At 31.7% G+C, this 13582-nt stretch overlaps 2 protein-coding genes across 2 annotated transcripts; one reads left to right on the forward strand and one right to left on the reverse strand.

Annotated features, from left to right (window-relative positions):
• Nucleotides 1-160: 160 nt before the first annotated feature.
• On the forward strand, nucleotides 161-1629 carry BO94DRAFT_512537 (glutamate-5-semialdehyde dehydrogenase; the record flags this gene model as incomplete). The annotated part of the gene is made up of 3 exons (XM_025609815.1): nucleotides 161-461; nucleotides 509-670; nucleotides 725-1629. The coding sequence occupies 3 exons, from the start codon at nucleotides 161-163 to the stop codon at nucleotides 1627-1629; spliced, it is 1368 nt and encodes a 455-aa protein (XP_025470129.1).
• A 231-nt stretch (nucleotides 1630-1860) lies between these two features.
• Nucleotides 1861-4845, reverse strand: BO94DRAFT_554869 (solute carrier family 25 member 42; the record flags this gene model as incomplete). Its single annotated transcript, XM_025613748.1, has 9 exons — nucleotides 1861-1938; nucleotides 1994-2361; nucleotides 2436-2540; nucleotide 3043; nucleotides 3570-3771; nucleotides 3841-3977; nucleotides 4031-4302; nucleotides 4434-4713; nucleotides 4813-4845. 9 exons carry the CDS (start codon nucleotides 4843-4845, stop codon nucleotides 1861-1863), a joined length of 1476 nt encoding a protein of 491 aa, XP_025470130.1.
• Nucleotides 4846-13582: the final 8737 nt, after the last annotated feature.

Below are 13582 nucleotides of genomic sequence, written 5' to 3' on the forward strand. Positions count from 1 at the left end.
TGGGTTCCTGGTTAGCGGGGTATGTAGTATCATATGCTTTGTAGGTACACCGCAGGTATAGTCTATGGTTGATTATGTAATATGTCCTTAAATTTCCAACCCCTCACCTGTCACATTCTTCTCACGTAACCTCCCAATCTCATATATGAACATTTTACAAATGTCACTTACACAATCTTCTGCACTTGATATCGCAAGCACTGCGTCCCTGGCCGCTCGCCGGCTCGCGATCTTATCCAATATTGAGCGCAATGAAGCATTGACTGCGCTTTACCAGGGGCTCTTGACTAATAAAGATGCCATCCTTACGGCCAATGCTAGGGATGTCGCATCGGCGAGTCGGGCTGCAGAAAAGGGTGATCTCAATTCTAGTGTTCTAAAGAGGCTTGACTTATCCAGACCGGGAAAATATGATGATATGTTGCAAGGAATCCTGGGTGTGCGGGAATTAAAAGATCCAAGTAAGCCTATCAAATTGAAATCAAATGTTTAATCTGACCTCCTCAAGTTGGCACCGTGACTCTGAGGACGCTCCTTGACGATGGCCTTACTCTAGAGAGAGTGACTTGCCCAATTGGGGTTCTATTGATAATTTTTGAGGCTCGCCCTGAGGTCATCGCAAACATCGCTGCCTTGTCTATAAAATCTGGTAATGCGGCTATTCTAAAAGGTTCCTCAGGATTCACCCTATAAGTCAGTCATGCACTGCTAACGAGTAGAATAGGAGGGAAAGAATCAACCGAGTCTTTTGTCGCGATATCGACGGTCATCTCCGAAGCCATCTCAAACACTCGAGTTCCCAAGTCATCTATTCAGCTGGTACAGACCAGGGATGCAATCTCGTCCTTGTTGGCTCAAGACTCTTTGATCGATTTGGTCATCCCCCGTGGCTCTAACGATCTTGTTCGCTACGTCAAGGATAATACAAAAATTCCAGTTCTAGGCCACGCTGACGGTATTTGTTCCGCCTATATCCATCATGACGCGGACCTAGAGACGTCTGTGAGAGTTATCGTGGACTCCAAAACAGATTATCCAGCTGCATGCAACTCCTTGGAAACTTTGCTCGTACACGAAACGGTTCTTAGAACTATACTGCCTGCAGTTGGCAATGCTCTGGTGGCAAAGGGAGTTATGTTGAGGTGCGATGAATCTTCTAAGAGTGCACTAAAAGATACTTTGGGCGCTGCCCAGATGGATTCAATCGTAGATGCAGTTGACTCCGACTACAATACAGAGTTCCTGGATCTCATTTTGGCAGTCAAAACGATACCTGCATCTGCCTCGGGTTTGGACGTTGATGCAGCGATTGCTCACATCAACACCCATTCCTCGAAGCATACTGATATCATTTTGACCAAAACAAGGTCAACTGCGGAATATTTCATGAACAGCATCGATAGTGCTGGAGTCTTTTGGAATGCCTCGACGAGATTTGCAGATGGCATGAGGTATGGTTTTGGTACGGAGGTTGGCATCAGCACAAATAAGATTCACTCCAGAGGACCTGTGGGCTTAGATGGCTTGACCATCTACAAGTTTCTCATTCGGGGAGACGGGCATAGAGCAGGCGACTACGTTGAAGGTGAGGGTGGGAAACAATGGAAACACAAAGCTCTACCACTGTGATATAGGTATAGGAAAAAGGAGTATCAGTCAGGCAATCAATAATTTAACTCCATTTTCATTTTCATTCAGCCAAGCTCGTTTGGAACCCTCATGATAGTCAGTCTGGCATCGGGGAAGTCTAGAAAAGGTTCGGGCGAAGTCGCTTCGGCTCATATGGTTCCAGAGGCAACCATAATGAACGCGGTGAACCGCCAGCCGACACAGGAAATGGACATTATTTCGCTAGTCCCTTTAGACCTTGAAACCACGAGACCTTCTGCGTCCACGAGCTCTCTCGAACTTCCGTCCCTTGCTCCGCACGTAGGGCTTCTGTTCTAAGTTAGCATGATGGTTCCTGAATCTCCTCTCAACGGGCGAAACCTGCCTTATGGCTGTGGGGGCCGAATCCGAAATGCTTCACTGCCTCCCTGGCGTTCTTAGGACCGCGGAGAAGAAGGGTATTCGCTCCGGTAGGGGCACGCAGGGCCAGTTGATCCAAAGTCAGAGTCTCACCACCGGCCTTCTCGATTCTGGCTCTGGCAGTAGCCGTAAAACGAAGAGCGGCAACGGACAACTTCGGTACGGTGAGCAGGCGATTGTCGTCGGTGATGGTACCAATCACAACGATGGTCTTGCCCTTGTGAGATTCGGACACATTGGATACAATGCGCGAAAGCGAAACGGGGGGGCGGTTGATCCTGGACATGAAAAGACGGCGCAACACAACCTTGTTGAAGTTGGATTCCGTGCGACCTGTGAAATAACCACCTCCTATCAGTTTCCCGTGGCAAAAAATCGGCCGGACACAGGAAGAAACGGAGACATACGGGCGAGGAATCGATAGAGCTTCACCAATACTTGCAGGTAAACGTTCTCGCTCTTGGGCGCCTTGCGATGGGTGCCGCGCACATGGTGGCGGTCCAAGTCGATACCTATGTTCCAAAATTAGTTTTTGTCGATAATAAGAACAAATTTCGGATGGTATTCGCCATAATCACGCAGGCCGCGAGGTCTTCGTTGGAAAAGAATACCACCACAATGCTTTCAACATACCCATGGCTGCTGATATTGATGGGACACCTGAAAGTTGGCTGGCTATCGCACCCGTAGTCAAGGTGAAGCTGGTGAGGTTTTCGATCTACGATTTTCAGATGCACGGTGTGTGCGGGTTGAGCCCTACCCTAATCCATATCCGGTAATCAAAGGCATGTGAGGCCCAATAACCAAGGCACCAACCATTCATTGAATCACAGATTCCTGTCAAGATACCTGACTAGTACTTTGGACTAGAATGAATTATAGTTTCAGTGGAGCGATCCATTCACCCTGCAGTCACTGCTCATTGGACCCCGATGTCACATACTCTGAGGGTGGTAACAGACCCTCCGCTTCTGCTTGGGGCCGCACCATTCTAATTTCTATCTAAGTACATACCCTGTGTAAGCGGATGATTACATATTGTAGCCTCATGATCCATAATGTGTTGATATGTTTCCCACTTTTACCCCGCCTATTCTTGTAGTATAACCCACTTACACATGGATAGTAGTATATTCACTCCGCACCACAAGTTATACCCTATCTATACAACAATATACAATGATAAATGTTATCAAACACTAGTCAGCATAAGACTTCTGTTGATATAATTCACAAATATTGATTCTAGATTTCATATTGAAATACCGGCCCATTTATCGCTTTATCTGCCACAGAGCCATTGGTAAGTAGGCTGTCGGTTAAGGCCATTGACAATCCATTGATAAGTAATTTCTTGCGTGAGGGTTGGCCGTTATAGACTGCGTAACCTGATTTCTTTGTATTAGGGCATCTTCCGCGTCTCCCTATCCACTATTGATATCCAATTTTGTTTCTTTCAGTGGACCTATTTACCAATAAGAGGAAGAGGAAACACGACGTGGTTTAGATGCGGCTGCCCTCTATCTTGCATTCATGCCCACCAAAAAGTCCCGGGTTAACTCAAAGCTGAGCCAACTACTAGCCATGCTAGGAGCCACTTTGAGAAGATTTGGGACAATGCCTTTGAACAGTCCACGTAACCCCTCTTCCGCCACAATGGCCTTCACGGCATCAATGATTGATGTGTATTTATATCCCATTCCAGACATCGTGTTTATTTGAAAGCGCCGCCGAAGAACATCGCTGAAACAGTGGCCTCTATGTCAGCTAATGACGACACTAACAAAACAATGGCAGTTATAGGAGGCTTACAATGGGTATGTGCATGTTTGTGCTACTGCCCCTGAAATAGCGCCAGCAAGTAATTTACGCAGAGCTCCCGGTGTTGTATCACCTTCAGGGGTCAGGTATTTGCGAACCGATTCATATGTCATGAAGTTGAGACCCACCTAGAGATAATTAGCCACAAATGCTATCGCGGGGAAGACCTAGGATTACTGACATAAGGAGCAACGCCAGCAACGGTGGGTATGATGCCGCGGTATAGGCCTACGATGCCGCCTTCGTTTCTATATATCAGGACCATGGTAGTAAACATACCCGGCAAATGCTCCCCAGCTTCTCTATGACCGAGACCAGCAAATGAAGCGGATTGAATAGAGAGCCGGGTTCTAACAATGTCAAGAGGGTATGTAATTGTCACGGAGGTGATTCCAGCAGCACCTCCACAGAGCAGACGATGCACCGCTGACAACTCCGCATTTGGTGAGGATTCTGCGAACTAAATACAGTATTACGTTAACGATACTTTCAAACTAGCGATTCTTCACTGCTGATATATTATCCAGCCTTGGCTTGGATCATGAAGGTGACCCAAGTCAAACCTAAGGGGTTTTGAACACGACTTGCCTTCTTGTAGAAGTTATAGCTGCCGAATTGGACCGCGGAGTAAGGGATAATGCGAATACAGTTTGTACCGTTACCGCGCATAAAGCCTTTCCAACCCTCTTCTCTTCCTATTTTGCCTAAGGCTTTCCATATCGATAATTTGTACTCCTCCCTGCCAACACTTTGAATCTGAAGGAGAATTTTCAATCGTTCGAGGGGCGATACAATTGTCCTGGATACCGCGCCCGCTACGCCTCCAGCTATGAAAGCAGCAACGATAGGTTCGGCAATTCCAGACTTGGCCTTATTGATAAAGGTTGGGGTATGGACATTATCCTTGATGTCAATGACAGTCGTGAGCTTGGCGGTGTGGGTGATGATTTTCTATAGCCATACCTGAACAGGGCTGGAAGCTGGTGATTGAGGCATATTGTGGAGTGCACTTCGCCCCTTCGAATTCTCACATCGAGCGACCCCCTGGCGATCCAAGCTCATACTCGCACTAAGGGTGGAGTATCAGGATAGCTTTCTCCGATGGCACCCGGAAGCTTGGAATGCGAGGAGCAGCAAACCACTACACAGCTGATTCACTAAGGGGCCCTATCCATCGGTCGGCATTAAGCAACAACGAAAGAGAGGAATAAGAAAAGTAAAGAACGGAGGCGCCTCAGTGGGCTCAAGTACCTATAGCGAAGAACCACTGTAGGGGGTGCTGTAAATGATCTGACGTATAGTCTATTGGCCATATGCTAGATGGTGACTGATATATGTTGGGGCCCGACGCAATGTGCTCCAAATAACGAGATGTTTTGGTGAAAGAGGCATATGAAACGAAGGTTACAGACTGCGGGTGAATATAATTGGAGGCGAGGATTTGGAATGCCTCTGTGAGTGTGGAGGATGAAATGCAATTATGCGACAAATACACCAAAGACAGCTTCAATGCAAAGAAGTGCTGGGTTGAGTTGAAGAACATCTCAGCTCCAATCAAATTGGACCAGTATCCGGCCGTTGTGATTCTTGGCCGCCCCACGGAGTACAGTGACACCTATCAAATTACTCCGTATAGAGAGCTAGTACTTTGCCATGGAAACCGACTATCTTATGAAGTATTTTATGGGAAATCCAAAAATTATAGACTATATAGAGTACTTTCTGGTGTCTGATATGTTATGTGAGAGATAGTATCAGCGGTTGCCGGTTTGTGTGGCCACGTGACCCTACATTAATCTTTGTATGGTCCTGTGAACTGGTTGATGCACAATTACATCTATCTCTGAATCTGAATGAGGCTTCAGTCTTTCGTGTTTTCTGAGATTGAAAAGGGGTCAGACCGTGTCAGCCATCCAGAACCAGGACATATTATGTTTGTGTGATAGGATCTACTTGTCAGGGTAGAAGGTGTTAGAGGTATGTAGCCTGTAGTGATGGAGTAGTGCGGTTTGAAGAGTTATGGTTAACCACAGATGCGGCTTATAGGTGCGGTTTTAGTGAATTTTTTTAAACCGCACCTAGTCTTGGCAGTGCAGTTCAGAGTAGTTAATTAGATATGGTTTAGCTAATTAAAAACTGTACTGCGGGTCTTGGCAGTGTGGTTGAGTGCAGTTAATTAGATACGGTTTTTAATTAGCTAATGAGACGGCCGTTCAACACAAAATGAAGTACTCTAGAACTTTAAGCATGAAGAGGAAAAAAGGAAAATAAAAAGTATTATAGATATTTATTAAAGAAAAATGATACAAGTAATAGTAAAATAAATAAAATAATATAAATATTATATAATACTCAGCAGAGTTATTATTATATTATTGTTTTATTTAAATATAACTATTCTTAGTTAAAAAGATATTATTACTATTATAATTTATAATAAATTCATTCTTTTTAATGACAGTAATTTATAATATTAAGTATCTAAAAAATCCTGAATAATCTAGATAATAAGTATAAAAATTATATAAATAAAATAGTATATTCTTAAAATCTTTTATAAGATATTATTTATAATTATTTTTATTATATTTAATTTATTTAATATAATTATTAACTTTAATAAGAAAGTACTTACTTAAGAATCTGTCTAGATAGTAGTTTTAATATATTATATAAATTAAGCTTATCAGAATAAAAGATTAAATAAATCTTAACATTATTAAATAGTAGAATCTGAAATATATAATTAATTTTTTTAATAATAAGTATTAGACTATACTAGCTTTTTAAAAAAAATTCAAATTAATTATTTTTAGTATTAATTGCAGATATTGATATATATTTTATCTTTAATAATAAAATTTATGAAGTAAGTTTACTAATTAATTATATAAATTTATATTTATTAAGTAATTTTTATACTACTTTTAATTAAAATCTATACTTATTTTATATAATAGATTAAATAAAGTCCATGAGATGGCTGTTCAACACAAAATGAAGTCATATTGATGCTAAATACTCTAGAACTTTAAGCGTGAAGAGGAAAAAAGGAAAATATAAAGTGTTATAAGTTTTTATTAAAAAAATATTAATAACAGTAAAATAAATAGAATATACAGGATAATATAAGTATTATATAATTATATGGGATGAAAGGTTGAGGTAGTGTGAAGAATATGTCTATATCGCGATATACTAAATATATAAGTATATTTTCTTAAGATATTATTACTAGTTATTTAGTTTCTACTCTTTACGGATACATATATCCGTAAGTAAATTATAGATTATATAATTTTTATATCTTACTAAGTGTCAAGGTACAGGCTGGTGGGATGGTAAGATAGAAGACTCGGGTGGGTAGGTTTAATCAAGATAACCTATATTTAGATAGATAGCTAGTTAAGCTATATCTAGATTAATAAACAAAATATAGCTTGAGACTATAAATAAGATTACAGAGATAAAAGACTTTTTACTAATATATCAAATCATGTGTAAAGCTTTAATAAGAATATATTTTAATTATATTATAATAATATATTTTTTTCTTTAAACTAAGCTTTTACAAGAACTTCTATAAATAATAATAATAAAAGTTTTCTATAATTTGACAAGTATTCTCCAAATACTTAATAAGCTTAATAATAAGATTAGTATATTTTATTTATTTTATAAAATATACTAGATAGAGATAATTTTTTTCTTAGTAATTCTAAAAGAAATATAAAATCTTTTTAATCTTCTATTTTTTAAGTCTGTTAACTTTAACATGGGATAAGAAAGATTAATATTAAAAATTAAATAAATCTTTATACTCAGCAAGAGTATCAGTCAGTAAATATAAAAATTCATTATTTCTTTATTTAAATATAAATTAAAAAAATTTCATTTTAGTTTCTTATTAAACTATAATATTTTAATATAATAAATATTAAACCAGATCTTCTAATCTTATTAAATTTTTTAAATAACATAATATTTTTTATTTATTTATTTAAAGTAACAAATTTAATAATAATTATTTTTATCTTTATAAATTTAATAATAAATTATATTCTTATAATAAATTATTTAATATCTCAAGCTACTAGCTAGTTAAAGATAAAAGCTAATTTAAATTTTATATAAGAGTAAAATCTGTAATTAATAAAGAATAAAATTATTTGAATTATATTTAATATAAACTCAATTAATGAACGTTATATATTTTAATTATTTTGGAAATAATTTATATAAATCTAGAAATATTATTTAAATATTATATTAATTTTTTAAGTTTATTTATTAATCATTAATTAATAAGTAGTTAATAACTTACTTATAATATCCAGATATTTGGTTAAGTAATTCTAGAACTTAAGAATAAATTAAGATTTTTTATTTAAAAAAATAAAATAAGGTATATAATTTTTATATATACTAAACATATATCAAGACTACAGTAGTAATTTTCTATTTATTATTTTATATATTAATATTAGTTAGGCTAATAGTATTCTCAGATTAATAATTTATAAGTATAAGATTATATAAACTATTTTAATAATAATTTACTATAGATTAAACAGGTTAATTTAATTTTTAATTTATTTTTATTAAAAATCTAAAGATAATCTTTATAAAATAACAGGCTTTTTTTCTTTTATAAAAAATTAAAAAGATATTTAAATAATGATTCCTACTTATTATTAAGACTTTTAAAACATTATATACTTATTTATCTTTCTTATATATTTTTTACAGGATTATCTAGACTTTTTTTAATAATTGTAATATATCTTTATTATTAAATATTATATTAATTTAAAAATGGATAATTAATATACAAATTCTTTTAAAAAAATCTTTCTCAAGATATAATAGAGATAATTATATTTAATTAATATAAAATTTCTTTTTTAGATTCTAATAAAAATAGATTATATTTAATTAATATAAAATCTTTTGTTTATTTTTATAAGACTGGTATGTAGACTAGATTTAGATTTTCTTATTTTAATATAATCTAGTTCTAATATAATAAGTATTTATTCTTTTTTTAAAAAGAATTCTCAAATTTCATGATTAGAATATTAGATTTAGTATTATAACAGCTAGATTATCATATAATCTTAAAATTAAATTAAAATATAAACCTTAATTACCAGATTTATTATTAATTAAAATTTTTAATTAGTATAAAGTATTCCAGATTATGATAATCTACAATTATCTAAACTAGAAATAATATTTTCTTAAATTTTAAATATTATTTTTTAAAATAATAGATTATTATAATTAACTTTTTATTATAAATGTTATAATTATACTTAATTAATAAGTATTTCTTTGAAAAAAGATAATTAAATAAATCAAGCTATTTTCTCTATATTAAGACAGTATTTTAATAAATATATAATCTGAGATATTAGTCTTTAAAATTCCTTTACAGATTTCATTAAAGAATTAAAATATAAAATCCTTTATAAAGACTTTTTTCAACAAATCTAATATTTCTTGATAAGTAGGGATTTATTTAAACAGAATAACCTTTTTAATTAAATTTATTAACAAAATAGTAAGCTTTAAAAAATTATAAATAAAGTAGTAGTAAAAATTACTAAATCTTAAACAAAACTTACATATTAATTATATTAACTAAAACAGACTACTCTGTGATAGTCTTAATTTTTTTAAATTTATTTAAATCTTATCTTAATTAATAATTAGATTTAGAAACTTTGTCTCAGTAACTAAACCTATATTTTAATAATTTAATAAATAAATTAGTCTTATATAATTTATTAAAAATTAGATAAATATATTCTAAATATTTTAGTCAGATATAATTATAAATCAAAATATTATTAAGACATACTGTGTAGAATATATTTAGATAGTCTTATAATATATTATTAATATATTTTTAAAAGGTAGCTAAAATTTTAATTGAATCAAAGAATATTATTAGAAGCTTATATAAACTCAGATAAATATAGAATATAATTAAATATTCTTAGCTTTTAATAATTTAAATATTATTAAATATATTAATAATATTAATTCTTATAAAGTAGTGAATTTTCTTTAGATTATTTAGAGTTTCATTTATAGGTAAAAATAAATAATAATCTTTAATTAAGATAATATTTAAGATTTAGTAATTTATATAAAATAAAAGTTCTTACATTTCTTTAAATAAAAAGAACTAAAAATATAATAAATAAAGAGCTTAATTAAATAAATCTTTTTTTAGATTTTTTGATGGTTACTTATAGAAGATTTATAATACATCTCAAGATATTTTATATAAAAAAATTAAATGAAAGAATTTTTCTTAAATTTATAATATAGTTATACAGACAGTATAATAAGAATTTTTTTATTTTTTAAATAAAAAATATTTATAAATTCTTTAAATTTCTTAAATAAATTAAGTTTTTCAAGACTGGGAGTAGCGTGCAGGACTATATTAATTTAATTTATATTAATAACATTTATTAAATAATCTTAATAAATATAGACTGTATGAATAATTATCAAAATATGTTATATATCTTAATTTTTTAAAGACTATAGTAGGATAATATATATGAATTATATATATATTAATATATTATATAAAGTACAAATCTTGATTAAATAGATAAGTGTATTATAATACTTATAGTAATATAAATAAAAAACTAAATAATTTCATTAAAATCTATTTAAGGATTATAAATTATCAGCTATGACAGACTCAGTATAATTAAAAAATAAATTAATAAAATAATTAAACATAAATTATTTTCTTAATATAATTATATATTTTCAGGGTTATGCAGATAAAATAAATAAATATTTCAATTTTATTTTATAATTATTAAATCTTATAATTAATTTTAAATATTTTAGAAGATATAGAAATAACTAGTAAGTCTTTATTTAATTTTTATGTATAATACAAAATATAAAGTAACTAGTATTAAGTATTATATACATAATAATATACTGAATATCAGGATTTAATATAATAAAACTAATTATTAAATTTATTTTTTAAATTTTCTTCTTAATAGAAAGTTTTTTAATTATAATATCCAAGATAATATAAAGATATAGAATTATATATTTTTAATAACAGCTTAGATTAGATACTTTTTTAAATTATTTATTAAAATCTAAAAAATAAAGTTATTCAAATAATATTATAATCTTTAGCTGTAGGACCAGTATAAAAGATCCTATATTTAATAAACCTTAAGTCTTTTTTACTGTATATTTAGTAGAGATAAATAATAATTAATATTAAAAAAATTAGATTATATACAGTTGTCAAACCCTAGGATCGCTTCCCTTGTTCCTGTTAGCTTAGCTTCTGTTCGAATACGTACCGTCGAACTTGGTCAAGGTAGTGTCAGACTGATGATTATCTAAGGGTAACTAGTCTGAACCAAGGAAAGAGAAGTAAGGCTAGATAGTGCCGTGCAGCTATCCATAAGTAAGTATAGATAAGTGTTATTACTAAGCTATCTAAATATATGATTACTTAAAGACAGTGTTATTGAACACGAAGAACAGAACTAGCTAAATATATGAAAGAGTGTCCTTATATCCTTATCCTTTGTATACCATATTATATACCATTTAGGATAGATTAAGGATTAATCCAATCATAGTCCTGGATCCCAATATACCTTGTATATATCTTTAATGGTAGATCTGATGATAGATAATCACATAACACAACGCCGCTCCGGACATTACTCAGACCAGGATTCTACTCAATAAGAGTTACTGGTTGTCTAAGACCTGCCTTATCATCGCTTTCTGCCCAACAAGTCTGCTCCGCTAGTAACCTAGCTAATAGGGGTCTATAACATCACTCCCCCTTCTTCGAGGTTTCTTGTTCTCAAGAAACATAAAGGTGCGTATCCCTCCTGCGTGTTAGTTGAGTCCCTCAATCTTCTTTTTCTCATGATAGATCAACATATCTCACCATCATGCTAATCATGATTGAATGAAGAAGCGCATTTGCTAGTCTAACAAGATTCGTGAGAATAGTTATATTATCAAGAATTCCTGCAAACACTGTTTTCTGAAAGATATTTCTTATATCATAGATTCAAAAAGTCAAAATTATGCTGCTTACATTTATTGCAGTCGGAAATGTGAAAAGCAATTCTACAGTAATAGAAAGTAAAATATATTGAAATAAAATCAATCAGATATATAAAATAAACTTACTAAAGCCCTTGCTGAACAGGCCTGTATTTCTGCCAAAGTGGCTCGTCTATTCAAGCAATAACAGTTCCTAAAGAATCATAATAAGCAGATATTAGATCACAACTCAAATATGTTAGAGCAGTTGGATGAGAAGGATTCTGCAAGCACTGAGAACCTCCGGGAGCTGGAGTATCTAGCTGACAAGCACAACACTGCTCAACCTACCACTGTGTTAGACAATTCTAGCCTGACTTAGTTAGTTCTCCTTCCTTCTAACAAACTTTAACCTATCTATTAATAGTACTGCTTCATAAGTTAATAACAGCCTGTTAAATTCTTAATAAGTTCTCACATGTTTTCTAAAATATCATATTCTTCTTATTTTACTAAGTAATATAACTTATTACTAATCTTTTTATAATCCAGGATCCTTTTGACTCTGTATTCTTATTCAGTATTATTATCAATCTCTATCTTTTCTGTGATTTTAGCGTTCTTTAGTACAGGTTTTAATAATAAGATATAAAATACTGGATAAATTTTACTTATTAATTTTAGTAGTCTTAACTTATAATAAACCGGCCCCTTGTTATCTTTAATAACAAATAATCCTAGCTTATAATGGTCAAGCTTCTGGCTTAATCATTTTATCTTAATGTTTTTACAGAGTAGGAATACTTTCTCTCTTCTTTTTAAATCAGGTTTCTCCCTATGTTGGTGATTATAGTAGATCTTACTTTATAGATTCATGAACTTAATATCTCAGGATAACTAAATATGCATGTTCTCTGTAAATATGATAATATTCTCAGCTATATCAATAACTGGTTACTTCTCTAATAATATTTCCAGAAATCGTGGATGATAATCGTAATTAGTATAGAATAATAAGACTCTAATTATTAAGTAACTGGTATTGTTATATAAGAACTGTACTATTAATAATAAATTTATCTAATTATCTTACTAGTAATTAATATAATATTTCAGATATTATTTAATTATTTAGTTAACTCTTTCTGTTTACTTATTTATCTGCAGATAATAAGCCATTATTATTGATTTTTTAATTTCTATAAAGTCTACAAGTAACCTCCAGAAGTTCAAGATAAATAGCTTATCTCTATCTAATATAATATACTTTAATATTTTATAGTTTATAACAATATTTTCAAGAAACAGTTCTGCCATCTGTATTACTATTATTATTATTTTATTTAATACAAGATAAATATATTTAGTAAAGCAATTAGTAATGACTATAATAATATTAAATCCTTCCAATTCAGATAATAGACTAATAAAGTTAATTATTATCTATTCTTATAATTATTATAGTATCTTCTATACTTACATTTGTCTGTAAGGTTAGTATCTTGTAAACTTATTTCTAATATATGTTTTATATTGTTTAATATAATCATATACTTTCTATCTAAAGTTTAAAATATAGTAATTCTTCATGATTAGTTCTGTAGTTTTTTCAATTTCTAAATAATCTTTAAGCAGTTTATCATAGTATCTAGCCATAATCTCTATT

The sequence above is a fragment of the Aspergillus sclerotioniger genome (assembly GCF_003184525.1).
Source record: "Aspergillus sclerotioniger CBS 115572 chromosome Unknown BO94scaffold_7, whole genome shotgun sequence".
Classification (NCBI taxonomy): domain Eukaryota; kingdom Fungi; phylum Ascomycota; class Eurotiomycetes; order Eurotiales; family Aspergillaceae; genus Aspergillus; species Aspergillus sclerotioniger.